This window comes from Poecilia mexicana, unplaced genomic scaffold (genome assembly GCF_051168715.1).
Source record: "Poecilia mexicana isolate PSO_F unplaced genomic scaffold, ASM5116871v1 scaffold_20, whole genome shotgun sequence".
Lineage (NCBI taxonomy): Eukaryota > Metazoa > Chordata > Actinopteri > Cyprinodontiformes > Poeciliidae > Poecilia > Poecilia mexicana.
Window position 1 is genome coordinate 12,741,972 of NW_028263389.1, and position 21,228 is coordinate 12,763,199.

At 38.7% G+C, this 21,228-nt stretch overlaps 1 protein-coding gene across 2 annotated transcripts in view; it reads left to right on the forward strand.

Annotated features, from left to right (window-relative positions):
- The first annotated feature begins 365 nt into the window (after window positions 1-365).
- The window catches only part of vipr1b (vasoactive intestinal peptide receptor 1b), a 35,078-nt gene continuing 14,215 nt past the window's right edge, over window positions 366-21,228 (forward strand). Inside the window, exons 1-3 of one of the 2 annotated variants that reach the window (XM_014969946.2) lie at window positions 366-602; window positions 9,903-9,993; window positions 12,373-12,483. In XM_014969946.2, the coding sequence (XP_014825432.2) occupies window positions 549-602; window positions 9,903-9,993; window positions 12,373-12,483 (256 nt within the window). In that variant the 5' untranslated portion in view covers window positions 366-548. Of the gene's footprint in view, window positions 603-8,257; window positions 8,343-9,902; window positions 9,994-12,372; window positions 12,484-21,228 lie in introns of those variants that run through there. The other variant, XM_088001191.1, reaches the window with a different exon arrangement.

The window sequence follows — 21,228 nt, forward strand, 5'->3', positions numbered from 1 at the left end:
TGTGATTTCTCGCTGAGAAAATCAGATTTATTTTCTAGGCATTTAGAAAGGTTTACTAGTACGTGTACACTTTGTTTCAACTTGGCCACACCGACGCTCCTGATAAAATCATCCTTCAGCGTGCCTGTCAGACCGCGTTCAGCCTCTGTTTATTTGAAGAAGATTAAATGGAATATTAGGGATTACACAGGAATTAATTACCGGCCTCTCTTACCGACACAGTCCTCCGACAGCACGCAGCGAGATGACAGCCTTGTTAACGGCCCCCCGGGACCGGCGCCGTGGAGTTGTGAATGGCGGAGGGGAGGGACGGAGGGGAAGGGAGGTGGAGCTGATGCAGCTCTCCTGCTGCTGGAGAGGCGCGCAGACAGGAGCGCGGTCTGATCTAGCAGCAGCAGCAGCAGCAGCAGCAGCCTTTTCCCCCCAACTCAGTTCTCCTCATGTCTAAGTAGTTTTTACAGAGGAGAAATCACCTGATCCAAACAGGACTGATTCAACTTCCCACCAGCTGTCCTTTGCTGAAACTGGGAAAAGAAACGGACGACAGGATGGATTCTTTCCAGCTGCTTTTTCTGCTGCTGCTGTACGGATGTCTTCCAAAAGTAAGTGTTTTTTTTAAAATTTATTTTAAAATAGCCTGATAATCCTGTTAAGGCATTTGGTTGATTTGATTGTTTCGCATTTCACTACTACGACTGTAATGTTTACCCAAAAGTGATTGATCTACTTAACAATATTCCTACTAAATGAAATTAAAGTAATTTAATCACTTAGATTTACAGTGAAAGCCTTGAATTGTTGACATCATATCTACTTTCTACATTGTCCCTGCCACTTGTTGACAACCTAAAGACGTCTGGCTTTTTCTGAAACATTTTTTCATCCTTTTCTCAGAAGGTGACTCAGAACGTTTAATTTCTCGGTAGTCGTCGACAGATGCTCTCTGCTCAGTGAAGAAAGCGTTTGTAATTCAAATAGATGGTCTAAGCCAAGGCCACGCTGGTATAAAGTAGACATTTTTCAACAGACTGGATTGTGAGTCAGAGCAACTGAATGGGACCTGAATTCAGCTGCTTTTACCTTCAGTCATTGTTTTCGCTCTCCAATAATGTGCAGCAATCAGTGCATTCAAAGTGGATGACGATGGAGAAAGACAAGGGATGTCTGGAAAAATGTATTTCCTAATCCGTCCATCCATCCATTGATTGGATGACTGTTGGCTTTTTGTGGAACTGCGCAGGATGATTGCTTCACTATCCCATTTGTTTGTAGGTTCCTTTTTTTAACCATTAAAACCTCCCTTGCTAAGATGGGAAAATCAGTGGCTCCACATACTTTGGTCTTGTCCATTCACACTCAAAACTCACGTGAAATTTTGTGGTCTTATCAGAAGCATTTATGCTTGTGCTGATCTCTGTTCACTTGCACAGCTGTCCAGACACTCGTGTGATTTCAAAGAAGTGGGATGCTTTTTCTCCCCGTTTTCAAATACTTGTGAGAGGCAATCAAAGACAACTCTAGGACACGAATGATGGTTGTGGATTAAGTGTAGCTACTGCCCACGGAGAAGGGCTCCCTTCAGGCCCAAAATAATAAAGACTCTCTGCCTCCTTGCCTTTGATTACTTCTGGGCCACCCTGACGCCTTGCATTAACCGGAATCATCACTTGTTGATCCGGCTTAGTGGCTCTTGCCGTGCGTCTTTCCCAAAGTCCTCTGTGGTGGCTTTAAAGTGACGCAGCCTGACATGTTACATCAATACATCCAGTGAGAAAATGTGGTGCTCAAGCCTGCACAGAAAGTCCCCTAAGTGGGTAAAAACTGCGCGCCAGTGGCTGAATGTCACTATTATCGATTTAACACAAAGCATATGGGAGACGGAGGAAGAAGAGGACAGAGAGCGCGGCGGGCGATAATAACTCGTCCTTCCCTCTGGATGTGAAAAACAAAATCACCTGACTGACACCGAGAGGAACCATCTGAATAAATAAAGTCCGTCTTCGTCTAAACTGTTTGCGTTTGAGTGCAGCTGGGCGATTTCCTGTTGTGGTTACAGAATGAGAAATGAGGTAAATTTTGACGGAAAGCATTCGTTTGACACGCCTCCTGCTAGTTAACAGAGCAGGCCGTTACAAATGAGTTTCCGTCAGAGCAGCCATAAACAGAACACTTCAAATAACACAACAAAGCTTAATTAAAAGAAAGTTCTTCAGCGGGGACGGAGAGGGGTGCTTTGTTTTTTATCAGTTTCTTAAAAAAGGCTGTGAAGCAGCATTTTCAAATCAGCATAGAAAGCAAAATTTAAGCAGCCATCAATCAGGTCAGAGATAACATCAAGCTCTTTGAAAACAGATGGCTGCTAGAGACGAATGAGGCAGCCAGCGTGAACATCAATGTCGACTGAAACGCAGCAACCAACATGAATAATCATGTCCAGTTACGTTTTAGTGTGAGCAGCCCGTTTCCTGTTGCCTGAGCTTCCAACGGTTCAAGAAGCCATTTTACCATTCTCCCATCTTTCCATGATATCATTTGTACTGATGGCCTAAATTGTAATCTTTTCCCAAGCCCAACCAAGCAGAACATTCATTTTCACTGTTTCACGCCGCCTCCCTGCAGACAGACGCTCGCTGTCCTCTTACTTTCGGCTGACATGAACTGGATTACTTTTTCGGTGCGGCGCTTCAGTCGCCATGCAATCACCCTAATATCGTTGCATTGTTCATTTTCAGTGCAGCTCCGAGCAATCGATGTTTAGTCACATTTTGACCAAGAAGTAAGAAAGCATTTTTTTTTCCTTTTCTCTTTATATTGTCTCATTTTTCATTGCTGTATCAGACGAGGAGAGAAGCAAGCAAGAGAAAACTGTCTGAATTTGTGTCTGGTGTGAGACTCAACAAAACATTGCCTCAGCCATGTCGCTCTTACAACACAGCTGGATGTTCGGTTAGCTGAACATCACTACGCAGCTCACCTCCTCTCGCTTTTTTTTTTTTTTTTTTTTTCTTTGTCTAGCTACTTGTTTCTTTAAACCCCTCAGGGGCGAGCAAGCAGACCCTGCTAAGATGTGCCAGCTGAGTTTCTGCAGAGAAGCGATCAAGCAGGTTCACAATCATATGAAGAGCACCTGTTTTTGTTTCACCAGGCACATATCCTTTTGTTTCGTCATTAAATATTTAAGTGCTTTTAAAATGAAGCAACTTATAACAAGTAAAAATGTATGACTTTGGCTGCCCTGTTGTCATAACAATAAACCACGTTGTGTTTGGCAATTTGTTCCCTGTTATATCTAACATGTTTAGTCACTTGAGCAAACATGACTTTGGCACAAACTGAAAAGATGTATCTATGAACATCTGCTATAGTAATCTGCTAAATTTTAGTATTAAAAAAAATGGTTTTGGAAAGGTTTTCTGTGATGCATCAAGAATGCAGTTTACACCCCGTTACATAAGATAGAGAGTTGAAGTTTGTTTGTGTTGCATTTTACCAATGATTTTTCTGTAATTAAAATGATCTCATTAAAGAGATGAGACAAGAAAGGCAAGATCTCCGAGCCAATAAATACACCTCCACCTGTGCAAGGAGATGGGAATGCACTGACCTTGCTATGACATAGATCTCCCGAAAGGAAAGGAACGCACATACCTCCAAATTGTGCAAATAGGCTGTTCTCAAATTTTTTTGTTCTGGAGCCTCAAAACAGGAGCTCCATATTGTTTCAAGACGGGGTAAAGGAGAAGGGCAGAGTGTTAGAAAGGTAAAACGTGATTGATATGGTTTACAACAAAATTTCAAACTAGTTGCAGCACAAGCAGGTTCGGGTTTTGGAGCCTGGGTGTGACAGACTCTTGGGGATATCTTTTGGATTTTGAGTTTAGTGATGACAACACTGTATAAAGTATATGCACACAGAATGCTGTGGCAGATGGAGCTGTGCTGCTCCCTCATGCTGTGAATGAGCTCAAGAAAAGACTGATGTTTATTCTCATCTTTACTGCAAGGCTGAAACCTTGCTAAGGAGGTTCGCAGCGTACAGAGTGTTGTCATTAGATGGCCATGAAAGCAGCAGAAAAGAAAGACCTAGACGTGACATAGTCTCATGTTTGCACTGAATAGGTTTCCTGACTTTGACGTGATCCATCAATGCTCAAATAGCCTCTGAGGTTCTGGAGTCTTGGGCAGCGTTAATCTGGTTTGAAGGAGGACTAATGCCTGCTGTTCTGACATTTTCATTGTCTTTATAAATTGACATTTCTGGTCCTGTGTAAACCTGAATCTGTGTGTCCTTATCATGAACCTCTATTTTTTATCCGATGATAATTGTTTCCAAGTAAATAGCATTTCTAGGAACGGACGGTCTTTCCCACATTTAAATGACACACTATGGATAAGATATCCTGACTTATTGTAACTTGCAGTCTGAACAAATATCTTATTGCGAAAGTCGATGAATGTTACAGTACACTAATTGTCTTGGGAAAAAAAAACATCTGCTGAAAAGCTGGTTGTGCAGGAGAAAAAAAAGGATAAAAGGGCAAAACGCTGTGCTGCTGGTTTGACAGAAAAAAGGGTATAAGATGTAAAAGAATGTAAATGTTTCTGGTCACATACGCAGCTTGTGCAGCAGACACAAAGGAAGAAGAGATGGATGTGAAACAGTCCACGACCACCATCATGTTTAGGAGCTCAGACACAATCCTTCAGCCGGATATTGTTCTTTTAAAACCTTTGAGGATTGCCTCTTCTGGTCAGGTTCTTTCAGATTTTGAAACTAATGGAGAAGTGTAGCAGCACTGTTCATTTTTCCAAAGACAAACGGTTGTTGCTTATGCTGTTTTCACTACTACATCTGACTAGAGGTGGTACATACGCTGCTTAAATGGCTGTCGGACTTCACGCCTGCTGTGTTTTGGAGGTGTGTGCTGGAATATTAATGACTGACTTACTGGGGACTTACATTGAAAGTTTTCCATTGACTTTCTGTTGCCCTTATTGAAACCTAAATAAACTGAATTTAAAACGATTACATAATTTTACTTTCTTTCAGGTTGTGTAAAAAAAAAGGTTGCTCTGGACTGGATTTGTGTAATTGAGGATTCTACTGTTTTTTTTTTTACAGATTATTTTTATCCACAGTAATTTGGGATGTTATTTATTAGTTCACTAAACATGTGTTTAAAAGTGACACACTTCTTTGAGTTTGGCTAGTAGAGTCATTCATGTCTAATGCTTTTTTTCTCTTTTTTTTTGCACATTTGTTAATAAATCCTAAAATTATTGAGCGAGGATTGCACATGGTGCAGACGTTGCTCCACATAGAGATGGAGGCTGGATATAAAGGCATCACGCTGGATAGATGGGTCGCACAATGACACAAGCCTCTCCTTTCATTTTTCCCTCAACTCTTCTCTCTTTTATTTGATCATTATCTCCCCATCGTACAAGGGAAAACATGGCTGCCATTTTAAAGAACAACAGTCCCTAAAAATTGAGACGCATCAGCCTGGCAGGCCCTCATGATGAGCTCTGCTCAAACTATCAGAGCTGACAGGTATTTATGAGATGTTTTTCTTGCTAAGCTGCAGTGTGTGTGTGTGTGTGTGCTTCCCCAGGGCTTTGCACAGGTCCACTTATCACCGACTGCAAGGTTTAGGACATGGAGATTGATTTATTGTTCAATTTTGCTGTCGGTGTGGAAGAAGAAGTGTTCAACTGGAGATCTTAGAAGTGTATTTTCAACCTCAGGTGATACATGCTTCATTTTACTTTCTACATTTTAAACCAAAATAAAAAATAAAAAATATGAATCACTGCCCTTCCCGTTCTTCTGTTTCTTTGAGGACAGGGTTGAATCCATGTGGTGAACTTGGATGATTGTTTCAGCACCGGTCACTCTCTTTGTGGTTCTGGCTCTGAAAAAATAAACCGACTCCGAGCAATAAAAAACACTTGATCCCAGCAGCCTACAGGCTAAGGCAGCGCAGACGTCACTCCATTATGTCTGTTTGCTTGTCTGATGAGGGACTTTGTCTCTGAGTTTATTCTGTTTATGCAGCATTAATCATTTTTTGGGAATCTTCGGCTTGAAACTTGAGCCTGTTAGTTTGAAAAACACCGAACACTAAGCAGTGCTTTATTATTTCTGATGAAAGAAAGAGTAGGAGGAAAGTGGGGACTAAATGTCGGATTTTTCTTACTTTTGTGAACTTCAAGCTCGAGCAATCTTCATTCAAGTTACAGAAACACTACAGTGGCTTTTATTTTGAGCAAAAGATCTCAGGTCTCAAAACCTGAGATCTTTTGTCCAGACTTGTGGCAGTGGGCACATTTACCCATTAGTCTCTGCTCTGTAATATTTTGTAATTTAAAAAAAAATCCTGGTCATTTTACATTAAATAAGTAAGTTCAGTTTCTTCCTATTCTGATTCTTAGCAGGTGAGGAGCAACAGACGCCAGATCGCAATTTTTGGACAAAGTTTAAGTTGCTCCTTGAATGTGTTTATGTGTTATTAAAATGATTTGAAGCAAGGTTTCAATTAGGAACTTCAGGATCATAAGCAGAATGTAAACCATGACACTACCATACACAACGTAAAACAAAATAGTTTAATGAGTTATAAGATTAGTTGTTTACATAATCTTACTTTTGTTTGATGGATTTTTTTTAGGTGCTTTCTTTTGATTGACCCCCCAACGGCAAGAATGAAAAAAAATAGATGAGTTTCCACATTTTCTTAAATTTTGTAACAGATTTCATGACATATTAAGGTGCCCGTGTTCCTGCCTATCTTCTGTTTGTGTTTGGGTCCTCTGTTGCCAAGTTGTTTTAGATTTCAAATACCCTTACTTGGTGCGAAATCTACTTTGACACAAATATTCGCATGTGACGTCACTCGAAGCTTGAACAGGAAATGTGAAGCCAACTAAAAAATGTAGCTTCCACAGAGGAGTTTGGTTTGTCAGGCCACCTCAAAGAAAGCTTGCATCATAGAAATGGGAACAGAAGTTTCACCATGGGAAAAATGACTTGCATACCAGATGACAAGGTCCAGGTCTTGCCACTTGAAACATTTCCAGAGAGCTGTGTTGGATTTTTTTCCTCAAACTGAGGTCTGCAGAAATGTAATGTGAAATCCATAAATATGTGTCTAAGAAGATGAAATCTGCTGTCACGGTGCCTGGAGGCTGGATCAAAACTCAACGGTTGACACAATGTGGCAATGTTCCTTTAGGTCTTTTCTTACCTGGTCACATTACCGGTGACGGGTAGAGCACAGCCCACTTATAGTGGAACAAAATTTTCGCAAAAGCATTAAATAGCAGAAAATGAATCGCTGAATGAAGAATCAGAAGTTTTCTCCTATGACAGAGGATATTTGAGGATAAATCCACATCAGTAACAAAATGATTGTGAATCATTTAGAGCTCAAAATGATGGTAAAGTCCTTCCAACCTTAAAGGCTCTTCCCCAAAACTAAAATGTCAACATTTCCAGAGGAAACAAGCTGAAAGTGTTGAAGTGCTGTAATGGCAGTAAGGATATTTCCATCGATTGTTTCAAGACATTTTGTCATTTTGTAGCAAAATTCTAATAAAAACCCGTTTTGTTACCGAAGGTTTTCTCTAAATTATTGCTCTTTTGAGTTTTATTATTTTTATCAGATGCTGCCTGTTTCCGATCAATTCTGATCGGAAACAGGCAGCTTTGTTTTAAGGAAGATAATTTTACGCACAAATTCATATTTTTAGAGAAACTGTTGTTCCTATGTGTATTGTTCCCACACAAAATGACTAAACGGCATTTAAACCCTTTAGTGCTGCCCCCTCTTCAGTTCATTTCAGCTCGTTAGCGACGCCTTTCATGCTGTGTTCGAACTCTGGCCTCACTACAGTGGAAACTGCTGCTGAGTCAGGCTGCACAAAGTGAAATGCAGCTTCAGTCGGATGCGTTTCCATGTATGACAGATGACTTTTGGACTTTTGAGAGCAGAGTCAGGACATTTCTCGCATATATTTGAATTATTGCTTAGTTCCCCACTGAGGACTTTGAAGCGTAACGTCTCTAACGATGTGCTAGCTACAATGTGGGACAGTTCTATGTTGCGCTGTAAATTCATTGTGATGATAGTGTCTTTCTCAGAGAGAAGCCTGTTGTGCAAATGAAGCAACTAAATAAGTGCACAGTTGGTACATTGACCCAGAGTCTATTCCAGGTCAATCAATACTAAGGTCACCAAATGGTTCAACCGACAGGAGATTTCATTCTGCCTCGATTTATGTACATCCAGTTTGCAGATTAAAGTCTGATCTCCCGGCTGCTCTGCTGCTATTACTTTCAGGTATGTCGGATTTGATGCTGTAATCAGTTTTAGGGAAAGACTCCCATGAGCAAAACCTCATGGATGGTGTCAGCGTGACCTCATCCATGTCAGGGGGAGGTAAATAAAGCAATAAGTTAAACCCGGACAAGACAGGAGAGATATCTAACGTTGTGGCTTGTAAAATATTCAGACCTCTTGGACTTTAGCTACGTGTGTTTTGTTACAACCACGAACTTTAATTGTATTGTAGCAGGTTTGTTTTTCGCGATAACCAGATTGTTCAAAGGCAGATTTATTTGTTGAGTCTTAATGTGCGGAGTGCCAAACATCTCAATGTTTCATCGTCAAAATTTAACTGGTCTCGCTGTGTCTTAGTGCTTTATTTACATCAAATTTACAAGCCACACTCAGGGTTATTACAGTCAGACCTAAATACACTCAGACAGAGTCTGCCTGGCATCAAGAAGCAGGCTAGAAGTTTTTATGAATCCATCAAAAGAAATTCCAGAACAGATAAGAAACAAAGTCATTGCCAGTACTATAGCGCTAACAAATGTTTTATTAAGTCATTTTTTAGGTTTCACAGTGAAGCACAGTGAGAGCCATTATCCACAAACAGAGAAAACATGGCGAAACGTACTTGTACTCCAGTCTGCAATTGAACCCACAAATCTGAAGCTGCTTTTTAAAAGGAAATAAAGGGAGCATCATATAAAAAAGTAAAAGATTTATTGGTGAGAGGTCCTGTTAAACATAAATTACAGAAACATAAATAAAGGAACATATACATGGTATATGAATAGCCATGTTTAATAATAGAGCTCCGATGAGTGTTTGTCAGATTAAAAAATAGCCTCTGAAAACGACAGCCGTTCCTATATGCCATGTCCTTATTCTTCTTTCCTGACAGCGATGATTTGCAACAGCAGGGAGGCTTAAAGTGTCGATACCGACCAATTACTGGCCATGCAGGGTTCAGTGAATTCTTAATACATCAACTACTTTTTGCTCTAGCACTCCTTTTACTCTGACCTTTGCTGCTCCCACTGCTTAGGAGCTCGGGCTGGGAGAGTTCATGAATATGCTCTGGTTCATACCGACTCCTCCATCCCTCTCTCTGCTCATCTCCTCTGACCTTCTCGGGCTTTTGCTGCTCGTCTTACACGTTTTCTTTGGCCCACCGGCTCTCTGCCAGTGGCTGTCAGCCCGCATTTTTCAGCCTTTGTTGACACAGATGAACAATCGCAGCAGATTACTCAGTGGCTCCCCCTCTCCACTTCCTAATCCATTTGCATGATAGCATCTATTTTCCTTTTCCAAGAAGAGGCTTTGTTTAGATTTCTGACATAGAGAACATTTCTGTGCATTTACTGCATTATCAGCAGGAGCTTGATTCTGACTAAAAAAAGGCATTATGGGAAGCTAAAATGTTGTTAAAATAAGATAAAGAAAAACTTGAACAGAACCTTTCTACTCCTCTTAATCACCAAAATAAAAACTTTTTGCAAGTAATTTCCGTGTCGCAGCGAAATGATGCATATTTTTCTTATTAGATCTTGTTTTCTTAATCTTTTTCAGGTGCTATCGGTGCAGATGTGTGACGTGATGAATGAGATCGAGCTGGAGAAAGAGAGCTGTGAAAATCGCACCTCTGGGAATGTCACTTCAGGTCATTCTTGAAAACTCTTTTTGTTTGTTGAGTGTGTAGAGGGGGCTATTAGGAGGAAAGAGTAAGCTGCAAGGGTGAACTCACTCTGAGGAAAGGCTGTGCACTCTGGTGTTTTGTAGATAAAACGGAAATAGAGCGTATTTTATACGGCTGACTAATTCAACACAGTAACTTAGGCTCAGTCCTTCACCATGCTTGGCCGAATATGAGGTGCTTTAACACAATGTAGTCCCGGCTTTTCAAAAACCGCACAGGACTTGAAAGTGTCACGCCGTTTGACCGAGACATTATCGCAGCTCCTGTCACACGGCGTGGCCAAAGATGACAAACTGCATGACTTGTGGCTGCAGCACAATCGAGTCAGACGGATCTGACATGTCGGCCCGTCAATAAACGGACAGCATGCTATGGATGTCAATGTGTTTATTACGAGAGTAGGACAGTGAAGAGGAAGAGGCGAGGGAGGAAAAGAGACAGCGGTAGAACGTGCAGTAGCTGCACAGAGGAGGAAAGGAGTCCCATGTCAGTCGATGCTGCTGCAGTCGTACCTCGATGTTGTCCCAGGATTTATGAGACGCTGCTTGATATCGTTTCTGGTTGTGGGAGCTCTAACTCAGAGGTTGGCACTTTTATCGTGCTAAATGATCACAGAAAAGAAATACAAAGATTTTATCTAAGACATGCCTGCGGTTCTTTGCTTTGCTTGCTTTACGTCAGACCCCACCAACCTGGTCAGTTTGTTGCTGAAAAGCTCAACCTTAGTGTCATCTGACCAAATATCATAGTTCCGGTTGAAGCTCCAGGAGAGCTTAAAATAAAAAACTCAACTTGTTAGCTTTTCAGTGTAGGACAAAATTGTCTGTTTTTTTTTTTGTTTGTTTTTGTTTTCTTTTCAAGCCTCCAAGTGAGCTTGTAGATATGATCAGATGGTTTTTAGAGACATTTCATAGCCTTGTCTTTGCTGCTGTCCTCTAAGAATCACATTTCTCCTGAATCTCTCCTCTCGCTTCAAATACACCCTCAAATAAAATGTGTTATTATTATTATTATTATTATTATTATTATTATTATTATTAAAACACAATACATTAGATTAAAACAAAGGTCTTACATATCCAGACCCATTAATGTACAACCAATTATAACATTTCAATCAGAGTAGGAGGTTAAATAACGTAAATAAAGAGAAAAGTCATAAAAGTTTTAAAAAAAAATACATTGAATGCGCAAAAAAAAAAAAAAAAAAAAAAGTCGTGATAAGTTACATCATCTGTAGGTGTAAGAAATCATCCCTCTAAATGGACGGGCCTCCTCAACACACTTATGCAAAATCATTTAACAACACAGCAATGCCTCTTAATGCATTATCTGAAAATTGAATTATTACTGCTTTATATTCTCACCCACTCAATCATTGTTTCCTGGGATTCCTGTCATTTTAAAGTGCACAAAATCACTTATACTTATTAGACGGTGTCAGTCTTTCCTCCAACTGCTTTCAGTTGAACATACATCCGTCCACGGACATACCGCACTTTGCTTTGAGTGGCCCCATATAAAGAGCCGGTGTGGGGACAGCTTTCCCTATCTCTGCAACGATCTCATTTTTCTGCTCTCCTATCTGCTTCCTCAACAGGAAGGTAGTGTAAGTTGAACTCTGAGGTCACATCCTGAATAAACGAATTAGCAGATTGTGCATTCGTGGGAGAACGCACATCCACAACATATGGCTGAGAAAGTTTCAGCCGCAGCGGATTCGCTCCAAAGACTCAAATGTTTTTGAGAAACTTTTTTTTGTTTGTTTTGTTTTGAACTTTTCACAAACTAAATCGGCGCAGGGATAGTTTGCAGCTTGTGTTTTTGTCTTTTCACACCTTCCTGAGGCTTTGCAGGGTGTTAGGTGGCGGAATGAGGACGGCTGACGAGGTTGCGGCCTTGACGTGTAATACAGAAAAGGGATGGAAATAGATTTCTGCAAAGACTTAAGAAGGAAATCACTAAGTTATCCTAAACAACAACAACAACCTCAATTTCACTTCTCTGGGATTTAGTTTTTTATACCCGAATGCAGAAATGTTTGAACGATAAATCATTTTAAGTAACTGCAGATTATTTTATGTGTTCAGAACAAGATTATTTTCCTTCTATCACAAGATTTATAAAATGTTTGGCATAACTTTGCATTCATTTGTAAAATACAAATAAGAAATTATTTCGCAAATTCCACACAGGTGACTTTAGTAAACCAGACTTTTTGCAGATCTGTGGCACTGAAGGATTTAGGACTCTGCTGTGCCATGACTTGGTTCTGTCATTGCCCTCTCTCGGTTTGTCTCGAGTGATGCAATGTTTGTGTTGTTGACCTTTTTTTTTTGGCAGGTTGCCAGGGGATGTGGGACATCGTCGCCTGTTGGCCTTCAGCCAGAGTTGGAGAAGTGGTGACGATAACCTGTCCGACATATTTCAGCTACTTCAGTGACAAACAAAGAGGTAAGATTATCACAAACACTGAGCTGATGGCTTAAAGTTCCGTTTCTTACACTTTTTTTTTGCACTTTCAGATTAAATACAGCTAAAAAAATAAAAATAAAATGGGGTGACCAATGGAATACAATGAACTTATTTTCATATTAGTTTAAGTTTTAGATCATTTGAGTTTTGTGACATGATGCTTTGTTTTGGTAGAAGTTACCACTGAGAAAGGGGCACATTTTGGTCATGAAGGGGTGAATATCAACAGCATGAAAATTCATGTTATCTGTGATGTTTACATTAGTCTCAATTGCTCCTACGAGGCTTAAAGTGTGAATTTACACCCCCATCATCACCCTGAACTGTTGATGTGTGTCTTACTGAATCCATGCTTTAATATAGTTTGCAGAAAAGTCCGACTCTACCATAATTTCACAGCTGAAATCGAGACCCAACACACCCAGTTACATTTTTCCGTCTGTTATTGGGAAATACGCCTGAGTGAGCTGTACGCTCAGTTTCTTCAGGCAGTCCATCTGCGTCGAGGTTTGAAATGGTGCATGTTAAGATATTCTCGATAATATTGTGGGTGTCTGAGCTTCGGTTGCCTTTCTCTAATCATGGCAGAGAGATTTTGACAGCAAGTGCTGCCTCGTGGTTATTTTTTCAGACCTTTTCTGTGCCAGCTCCTGGGTTCTCACTGCCAGTGCTCATTAGACAAAACTCTTCACTGTGTAGATTTAAAACTTTGCTGGAAACCCTCATTTTGACTTTTTACCCAGTATGGCTGAGCTCATTTTATAAGTTGGAGTTACTTTGTAACAACATCTTTGTCTTGAAATTAGGGCCAGGACTTTAACGCATCAATTTCTGTGATAACACTTTATTTGAAGGGGGGTGAATAAGACTGTCATAACACTTTCATAAACATGACATATGAAACTGTCATAAATCATTACTGTTTAAACTTTACCTTTAATAACATAAAGTTACCTGATTTTTAAAGTGCAGTCAGTAATACTTTTATAACAAATTTATATCAGTAATGATTTCCTGGTTAATGTCAAGTTGTCATAACAAAGACATTTTGAATAATGTCAACTTTGTATTAAAAGTGTCATAATTTACCGAATGACGCTTTATGACAACAGTCATAAATATTCATGAAGGCTTATTCATGTTCATGACATGTGTTATGTCAGTCTTATTCACCCCCCTTCAAATAAAGTGTTACCATTTCTGTTAATATGAGTGCACAGATTTAAAGCGTTACTTTTTTTAAAAAAAAACATAATTAATTGCATTTTGTTTACATACAAAGGGTTTTGGCCTGAACCTTTGTATCCCCGTGTTTATGTCCGTACGTCAGACGCACAAGCGACATTCGCAAACAAGACAAATCTGCTTCTATTGTCTTCAAAAAACAAACAAACAAAAAAAAAGACTATTGTTTTTCCAAAGAAGAAACTTCCCTTTTCACCCATTCAGCTGTTCATGGTTTGCTTCAGCAAGTCACCTGCGTTGTGTGTAACTTGTGTGTCAGGTGAACAGGTGTACCTAATAAAGTGACCAATGATGGTGTCATAAAAATACAGAGACAAATTAAATTGAATTTCTTTTGTCCGGAGGATATTGATCAAAAAGCGTTTCGTCATAATAGCACTAAGCAATTCGTGGCCAAGAGCTCTGCTTCCCGCTTTCCATCTCCAGCTTTACAGCAATTCAGCTGACTAAATCAACTCCCAGCCCCGCAATATTCATCGTAGTTATTAATAAATTAAAAAATGTCACTGACAACAAAAATGAACACCGAACTTATGCCATTTCCATTTCTACTCAATGCAAAATGCAACCCGTTTAAACATTTTGGAGCTTCTTATCTCTTCATGCTGCATGCTGACCTTCACAATCAATGCTTGCAACTGTGAAAGCTTTGTGAAGACACACAACTAAGTAGAAAGTGGCTTACATCTGGGACTCAAAAAACAAAAGAAGAGAAAAGACACAGTCATCTGCAAAGAATGTATCATTTTCCTCCATCAAAACAGATTTCATGAAGGATCTTTTTAAAAGAATATTATAAGTTGGGTAACAGCTTTTAATAATTTTCTCCCTAAAAGTATGTTTTGGTATTAATGCAATTCATTTTTCGGCATCTTTCATCCAAAGGAGTGAATCTGGAGTGATCATGCTTTGGAAGTTGGTTCAGCAATTTTACTGCTGAAAAGGACAAATCTGAGAGAACCGAAGAATGAGGTTGTTTGATTCTTTCTAAAAGAGAACTGGTAAATGTTACAACAAAGAACTATCAATCATCAGGAAAATAAAAATGTATTTCTAAAGAATTATTAATGTAGTTAGCCACGTAGCTTATCTCAGTTCTTCAAATAATAATGTCACTTTCACTAAAGTGAGGTTCTGCAAAGTAGATGTCGGTAGATTTTGTCCTACATGAAAGGAAACCAGAAGTTACAGTCATAATAAAAAGGCATTTTACATTCTAGGATTTGAATAAAATTAAGTTTATATGTCTTCATATGGATGGATGGTTGGAAATGCAAAACATAAAAATAAGAATTAATCTGGACGTCATAATCCAAACAATACAAGATGACATCTTTCAATAATAAACACGTACAGGAAATCATTTTAAAAATAACTTCATGGGAACAAAATTTTATGCATGAATAAATAATTTTATAAAAAATAAATCTAAAAAAAAGGGGAGTAGAAAAAATATTGTAAAATAAACACGTTATAAGTAAATAAAAAGTAAGGAAATCAACCGAGAACAATTACAGTTATGCTTTAAAAACTAAATATTAACTCATAATTATTGTTTTTGCTTCATTTGTTGATGTAATTATGTCTCATAGAGCCATGAAGTGAGATGTGAGATATATTTTGTCAGATGACCACATTTTGAGTCGTCAGTTTTTCTTTTCTTTTTTAGGTCTAAAAAATGTTAAATGTGTTTTTCCTCCATATAAAAAAACAAAATTGTTTGCTCTCTCAGAATCTATTCTGTTTCTTTTGACCATAGTGTACTTCCACAGTAAAAATGGTGGTAATATTGAAATCATCTAAATTCAAAACACTTAAATTCAAAGCCTTAAGTATGAATGGTGCTATAAAAATACACCTGCCTTGATTCAGTTGGTTGAAGAATTTTTTCTGAATATATTTATACCATATATTCTGCTTATGACATGTCTTCAACGTAATCAGATGAATAAATCTTTCGCTAAAACAGTTGGCCTGACTCAAAACTTTAAAAAAAAACAAAAAACTTTTCACTCTCTCTTTAAGGCATTTTGAGAGCAGTGGGAGTGATGAATATCCAATCCACACCTCGGGGCTTTTTCTCTGCTGTGGCTGCATATGTGTGACCCAGCAAGTAGGTGCTCATTCCTGCTCCCCCACTGAGAGATGTGTTGAAATCCAGCTATTGACAGCCCTGCTGAGAGACACGGTGATGGAGCTTTTTGGCTGTTAGGTGTAACCACTCACAGATCACATACAGGTACTCCCAGGACATGGATATGATAGTTTTGTGCGCACCTCCAATGCATGCTTTCATGGATAAAAGAGCCAGTTTGTGAAAGAGCCCAATCCTTTCACTTGTTTTTTTTTTTTTTTTTTTTTTTTTTTTTTTAGTAGATGTTAAAATAGCAGAGCTGCATATATATATCCTTTATAACAGTACTCTGAGAAACTGTTATTCCCTTAAAAGCATTTCCTTTACTTGAACCCATCATTTGTCAGCAGCTCTTCAGCAATTTTTTGGTCAGGTTTTATTCAGCCGTGCACAGTTCAAGCATTCAGGAAGACTCTTTCACCTTTGCTTATTCTGTAGTTGTGAAAAGCCTCTTAAGCATCCAGTAGAATTCACCGCATGCTATTTGTTAATGCTGAACCCCACCCACTCCACGCCGCCACCCCTCATGGTGGCATTAGCACCTTTTCAGGGTCAAACCTCAAATTAGAGACACAGGGAAATGTGACGCTTTGCAGATGAAGGGTGCACTTTCAACCCCCGCTTCAACTAACGGCAGCAGGAGAGAGGGATGATGTCGAAGCTGCCGGTGAACATCCTGCAAAAAAAAAAAATTCGAGAAAACCTGTGAATCTGCTCGTGAAATTAGCATCACAGCCGATATGCTCAGGTGACCATTTTCCAGCCTTTACTCAGTCTTACTTCTTTAAAGTAACTGGTTTGACACGAGTTCCTTTTTTTGCAAACTGCATTAAACACAAGCAGAGCAACTCCTGCAGCAGTGAAGATCGTATCCTTTTATATCTGCAACTTTCCTGTGCAAGCTTCGGTTTTGCAGTCTGCTTCTGATTGCAAGATAAAATGTAAGAAAAGTGCAGTCAATGCAGGACATAGGAAAACTCAGTTGTTAAATGTCCTGATCAACAGTGTGAGACGGGTCAGGGATATGCTTTGACTTTAGATGAAACTTTACCCCATCTGTCACTGTCAAAACCATGGAAAGGAGGATTAAATTAAAGTGTGTTTCAATAACATGGAGTCATTTATCAAAATAAGAAATTTATTAAGCATGAGATGTTGCGGCAATCTGAATGAATTTTTGTTCGTTATCTCAAATGTTTTGCCTTTGAAACTTATTTTGCAGTTTCAATAAGTCAACTAATTAAATTCATTCATTTATCTAAAACACAAACATTTATTTCTGCTAATAAAATAAAATACGTACGTACATCAATTCAGTCATATGTAATTAGTATTATCAACAGAGCCAGTTTTTGTATGATGCAATCCTGAGCAAGTATGTCTTGTTGGTGAAAAATGTATATTCCCTGGTCTGCCTTACTCCCACATTTTGATACGAGTTGTCCTGTGACGATTAGAAATCCCAGTTTTACTCCCTGTTAATTACATCTGAGACATGATTCAAGAGGCTGATCATGGGCGGGGGTCGAGTGGATATTCTCTCCTGCAGAGAATGAAAACTGCTCTGAAAATATGATGTGTTGATATAATTTCCCTAAAGACTTGAACCTGTAACCTGCTGAGGCATGACGATAAGAAATAAAGAGACAAATTCTTGTTAGGTCCTTTTTAAATTATTTAAAATTGACCACTTTCTACATTTACCAAAGACAAACAACATTCTTTCAGTCAGAATCAAAAGGACAAGTATAACTTGAAAAAACCACATCTGAGGAATCCCCAGAGAGTAAATGTTCTCTTCTTCAGGCGTTTAAACCTGTAATATTAAAGTGTTTTACAGTTTTTATGTCTCAGGTTATACATTTCATGAAGTCCAACCCCCAGGATTGCAGATGATTAAATGTCCCACAGGTTTTAAATATAAAACATTCATGGATTATAACACTCTTCATCTCTTCATAGAAGTAAATTTAATTCAGTTTTCAGAATTAACTGCTATGAAATAATCCTGCTACGGGTCCTGGGTGAAGTCCGTTCTCCTTTCCACCCAATCCCTCTCACTCTAAAGGCAAATAAATAAGGAGGTGTGAAACAAATTATTCAAAGTTGGTTGCATTATCTCCTGTCCAGGCTTCAATTGACCCTGTACTTCAGTTATCACATGTTGCCTAGGCGACAGTTTTAAAGCAATGCCATTTCACGGCATGTTATCCACCAGAGGAAACTCAGGTGATCCATCACGGCAAATCTATAAAGACAAAAAGAGTAAAAACACACTAGAGGCACAATATAGACATGACAAAAATACAAAGGTACGTCTTAACAAGGACGGTGTCAAAAAAAAAAAAAAAAAAAAAGAGGAATAGCTAAGATAAAATAGATAAGAATAGATAAGATAACAGACACCTCCCGCCAAAAAACAACAACAAAAAAACTAGGATAAAGTGCAACAGGTGTGCTTTGTTGTTTTGCAGTCTCATTGCTGTAGGTACAAATGACTTGTAGAGCCACGTAGTTCAGATTTCTCTTTGAAAAATCCTGCCATTCGACCTTCTGCTGAATTTCTAAAGCAGAGGATGTGTTGAATCCACGGGAATTTCATTCGTCTTTTTAATAATCAGCTCATTGTACAGCTGTGCTGCAGCTACCTGGTCAACTTCAAGAACCCTGCTGGATAATTTAGTCACGTACTGCAATATTTTACGATCTTTTAGCGCGCATATTTCCCAAAGTGCAAATACACTGGAAAGATAAAACCCTCTGTAAAAAGAGCATATTAAAATAGTTGGAGAATGGTGCTGTCTGATTTCAAAATGTTCACAAACAGAACACCCTGCGTTGCCGTATCCTGGACTTTTTTTTTCTGCGCCCAATGATTAAAATACAGCTCATAGTTGATTTCAACTACTAAATGTTTGAAAGTTGAGACTCTCTCTCCCAGTTCCCCATTAATCTTGGATGGAGAGACAATTATTCCTTTCTCTGAGCATTTCTTTTGTTTTCTTAAAGTTGTCTGCAGCTCACTGAATGAAACACTGTTTCTCTTTTTCGAAAACCTTTCAGGTTTTTGAATCTTTGTCTGTCAGCAGATCATTTTTCACTGAGAGCCGTGGATCTTTGTGTCATTGAATGCTCCCTTTATAGATTAAAACACTGAATTCTTCTAGTGCAAAATTTATTGGACCATGTTTTGTGTATTATAACCTGGGGACTGAGAAAAATACAAAGAGGCTTTAATGAATAAGTAAAAAAGTTTCACACTTTGAAATTAGGAAACAACTTTGCTAAAGAATGATGTGCATATTTTTATGCTTTTCCTTACTTCAAATTTCAAAGAAGACCACAGTTATGTCAGAGGTGACAATGAGTCGCTTCTCCAATCCATTCAACCTCATTCTCCTGTGGCAGAGTGCAAATTACAAGATGCACCTGATAGAACACCGTCTTCCTGGTGGATTATGGAGTTTTCTAAAGTGTACCTGACAGGAAGTGACATGGCGAGAGAGGATTTATTTGAGAAACTGACAACTATGTTACCTGAAGCGGAGAGCTTTGCACCTAAGTTTGAAATGGCATCTGAGAAAGAACCTTAAGCTCTTAAGCCGTGAAATTAACATAAAGTGAAACATTTCAATATTCTTTCTAAACCGCTTCACTGAAGTAACATGGGAAAAGAAAATGAGATCCTGTAATCCTTGAAGACGTGTATTTGTAACTTATCTCTAAGGTTTAGAGAATACAGTCAACGTTTAAATGGGTTGGGATTCAATGTTTGCATTTTTTGCATCTATGTTGCACAGATAAAGAGCTCCTTAAATTATTTTTTGCCAGTACTGGATTGCCAGCTACGTTCAATTTATATAGTATGTGCTGTTCTAAGGGCAACGCTGCTGATGAAAAACAAACAGAGGATATCAGCAGCATGCACAGCAAATAAACAGATTGAGTCGGATCAACGTGGAGGAACACCAAACAAGTGGAGGTTAAAAAAGCTGAAGGGGATAAAACCGCATGAATAAAATAAGCAAAAACCAAAAGTGAAACAAAATCAACCCATGTCTGCACACACACTGGCTTTTATAGAAAGAGTTGCTTGTACTGTGTGTGATCTTTCTTTCTTTGTGAAAGACATTTCTGTAATAACAGATGATGCTACAGAATGTTGAGATGCATAATCCTGGTTTGCCTCAGTTCTGCCAATTCCAACAAAAATGTATAAAATTATTTGAGTTATTTCTTAATCTTTTTGTGTAAAGCATCTGTTGGAATGTTCAACAATCAGGCTTCGGAATCTGTTTTTAAAAAAACATGTTTTAAAACACAAACTAAATCATGTATTTGATAAAGAAAAGAATGAGCAGAGTGAGGAGGAATTCTATGTGTTTTTTGTAAATCCAACATTGCATCATGTCCCCATCATTTATTTTCTTTTACTCAGATTATTATCATGTTTGCAATATTTTTTCATGAAATCTGATTTAATCTGATTTAAGTGTGACTCAAGTTTGACACTTGAGTTGTATTTAAAATAAAAGGACTTCAGATGTGAGTCAGATTTACACCCAGAAGTCTTGAGACTTGACTTGGATTCCTGATCCGAGTCTTGAATCATTGTTTTTATGTCATATAACGAAGAATGATTGAAAGCTGGTATGTGAACTACACTCTGCTTCTGTTGCACGTTTTACTATAAAAAGATGCACTTGATCATTAGCCAGTGATCGATTGTGGGCTATAAATGTCTGTTAATCTGTTCATGCTAGCTCTAGCTTCACAGAAATTATCGCATTAATATCTCTGTGACTTTGGATCATTTCAGAAACAAAATAAATGTAACTTCTTCTGAAGCTCTGCAGAGGCGGTCAGGCAATCATTTGAGTCAAGTGTGCAGGAACAGAAACATCTACAACATGCAGAGCAGGGGAACCTGAGGAAAAGGTTTGGGAACTACCTGGATGTCATGATAAGATTTAAAAAATATATATATTAATTTCTGGCAGTAGAGTCTTTAAATTTAATTCTGACTTAGAAAGGCTTGAAGCTTGATTTGGACATGTTCCTCAAAGACTTAAAAGTTGGATTGGACTTGGAAGAAAGACAACTTGAGAATATCGCTGCAACAAAAATGGCTCCAGTCATCGAGAATGTCACTCTATTTGCTCCGGCTGTGATTTCAATGAATAAATAGGAGGATTTTCTCCTAAATTTATGCATATTCTTTAATTTAAATGTTGTCAAACTGTGTCAGCTCAAATTGATGCTTGAGAGAAGTTGTTTTCGGAGCTGAGCTTGCATTGCATCTCGATTCAGAACAGGAAGAAAAGGCCATCTAAGGTATGCACCAG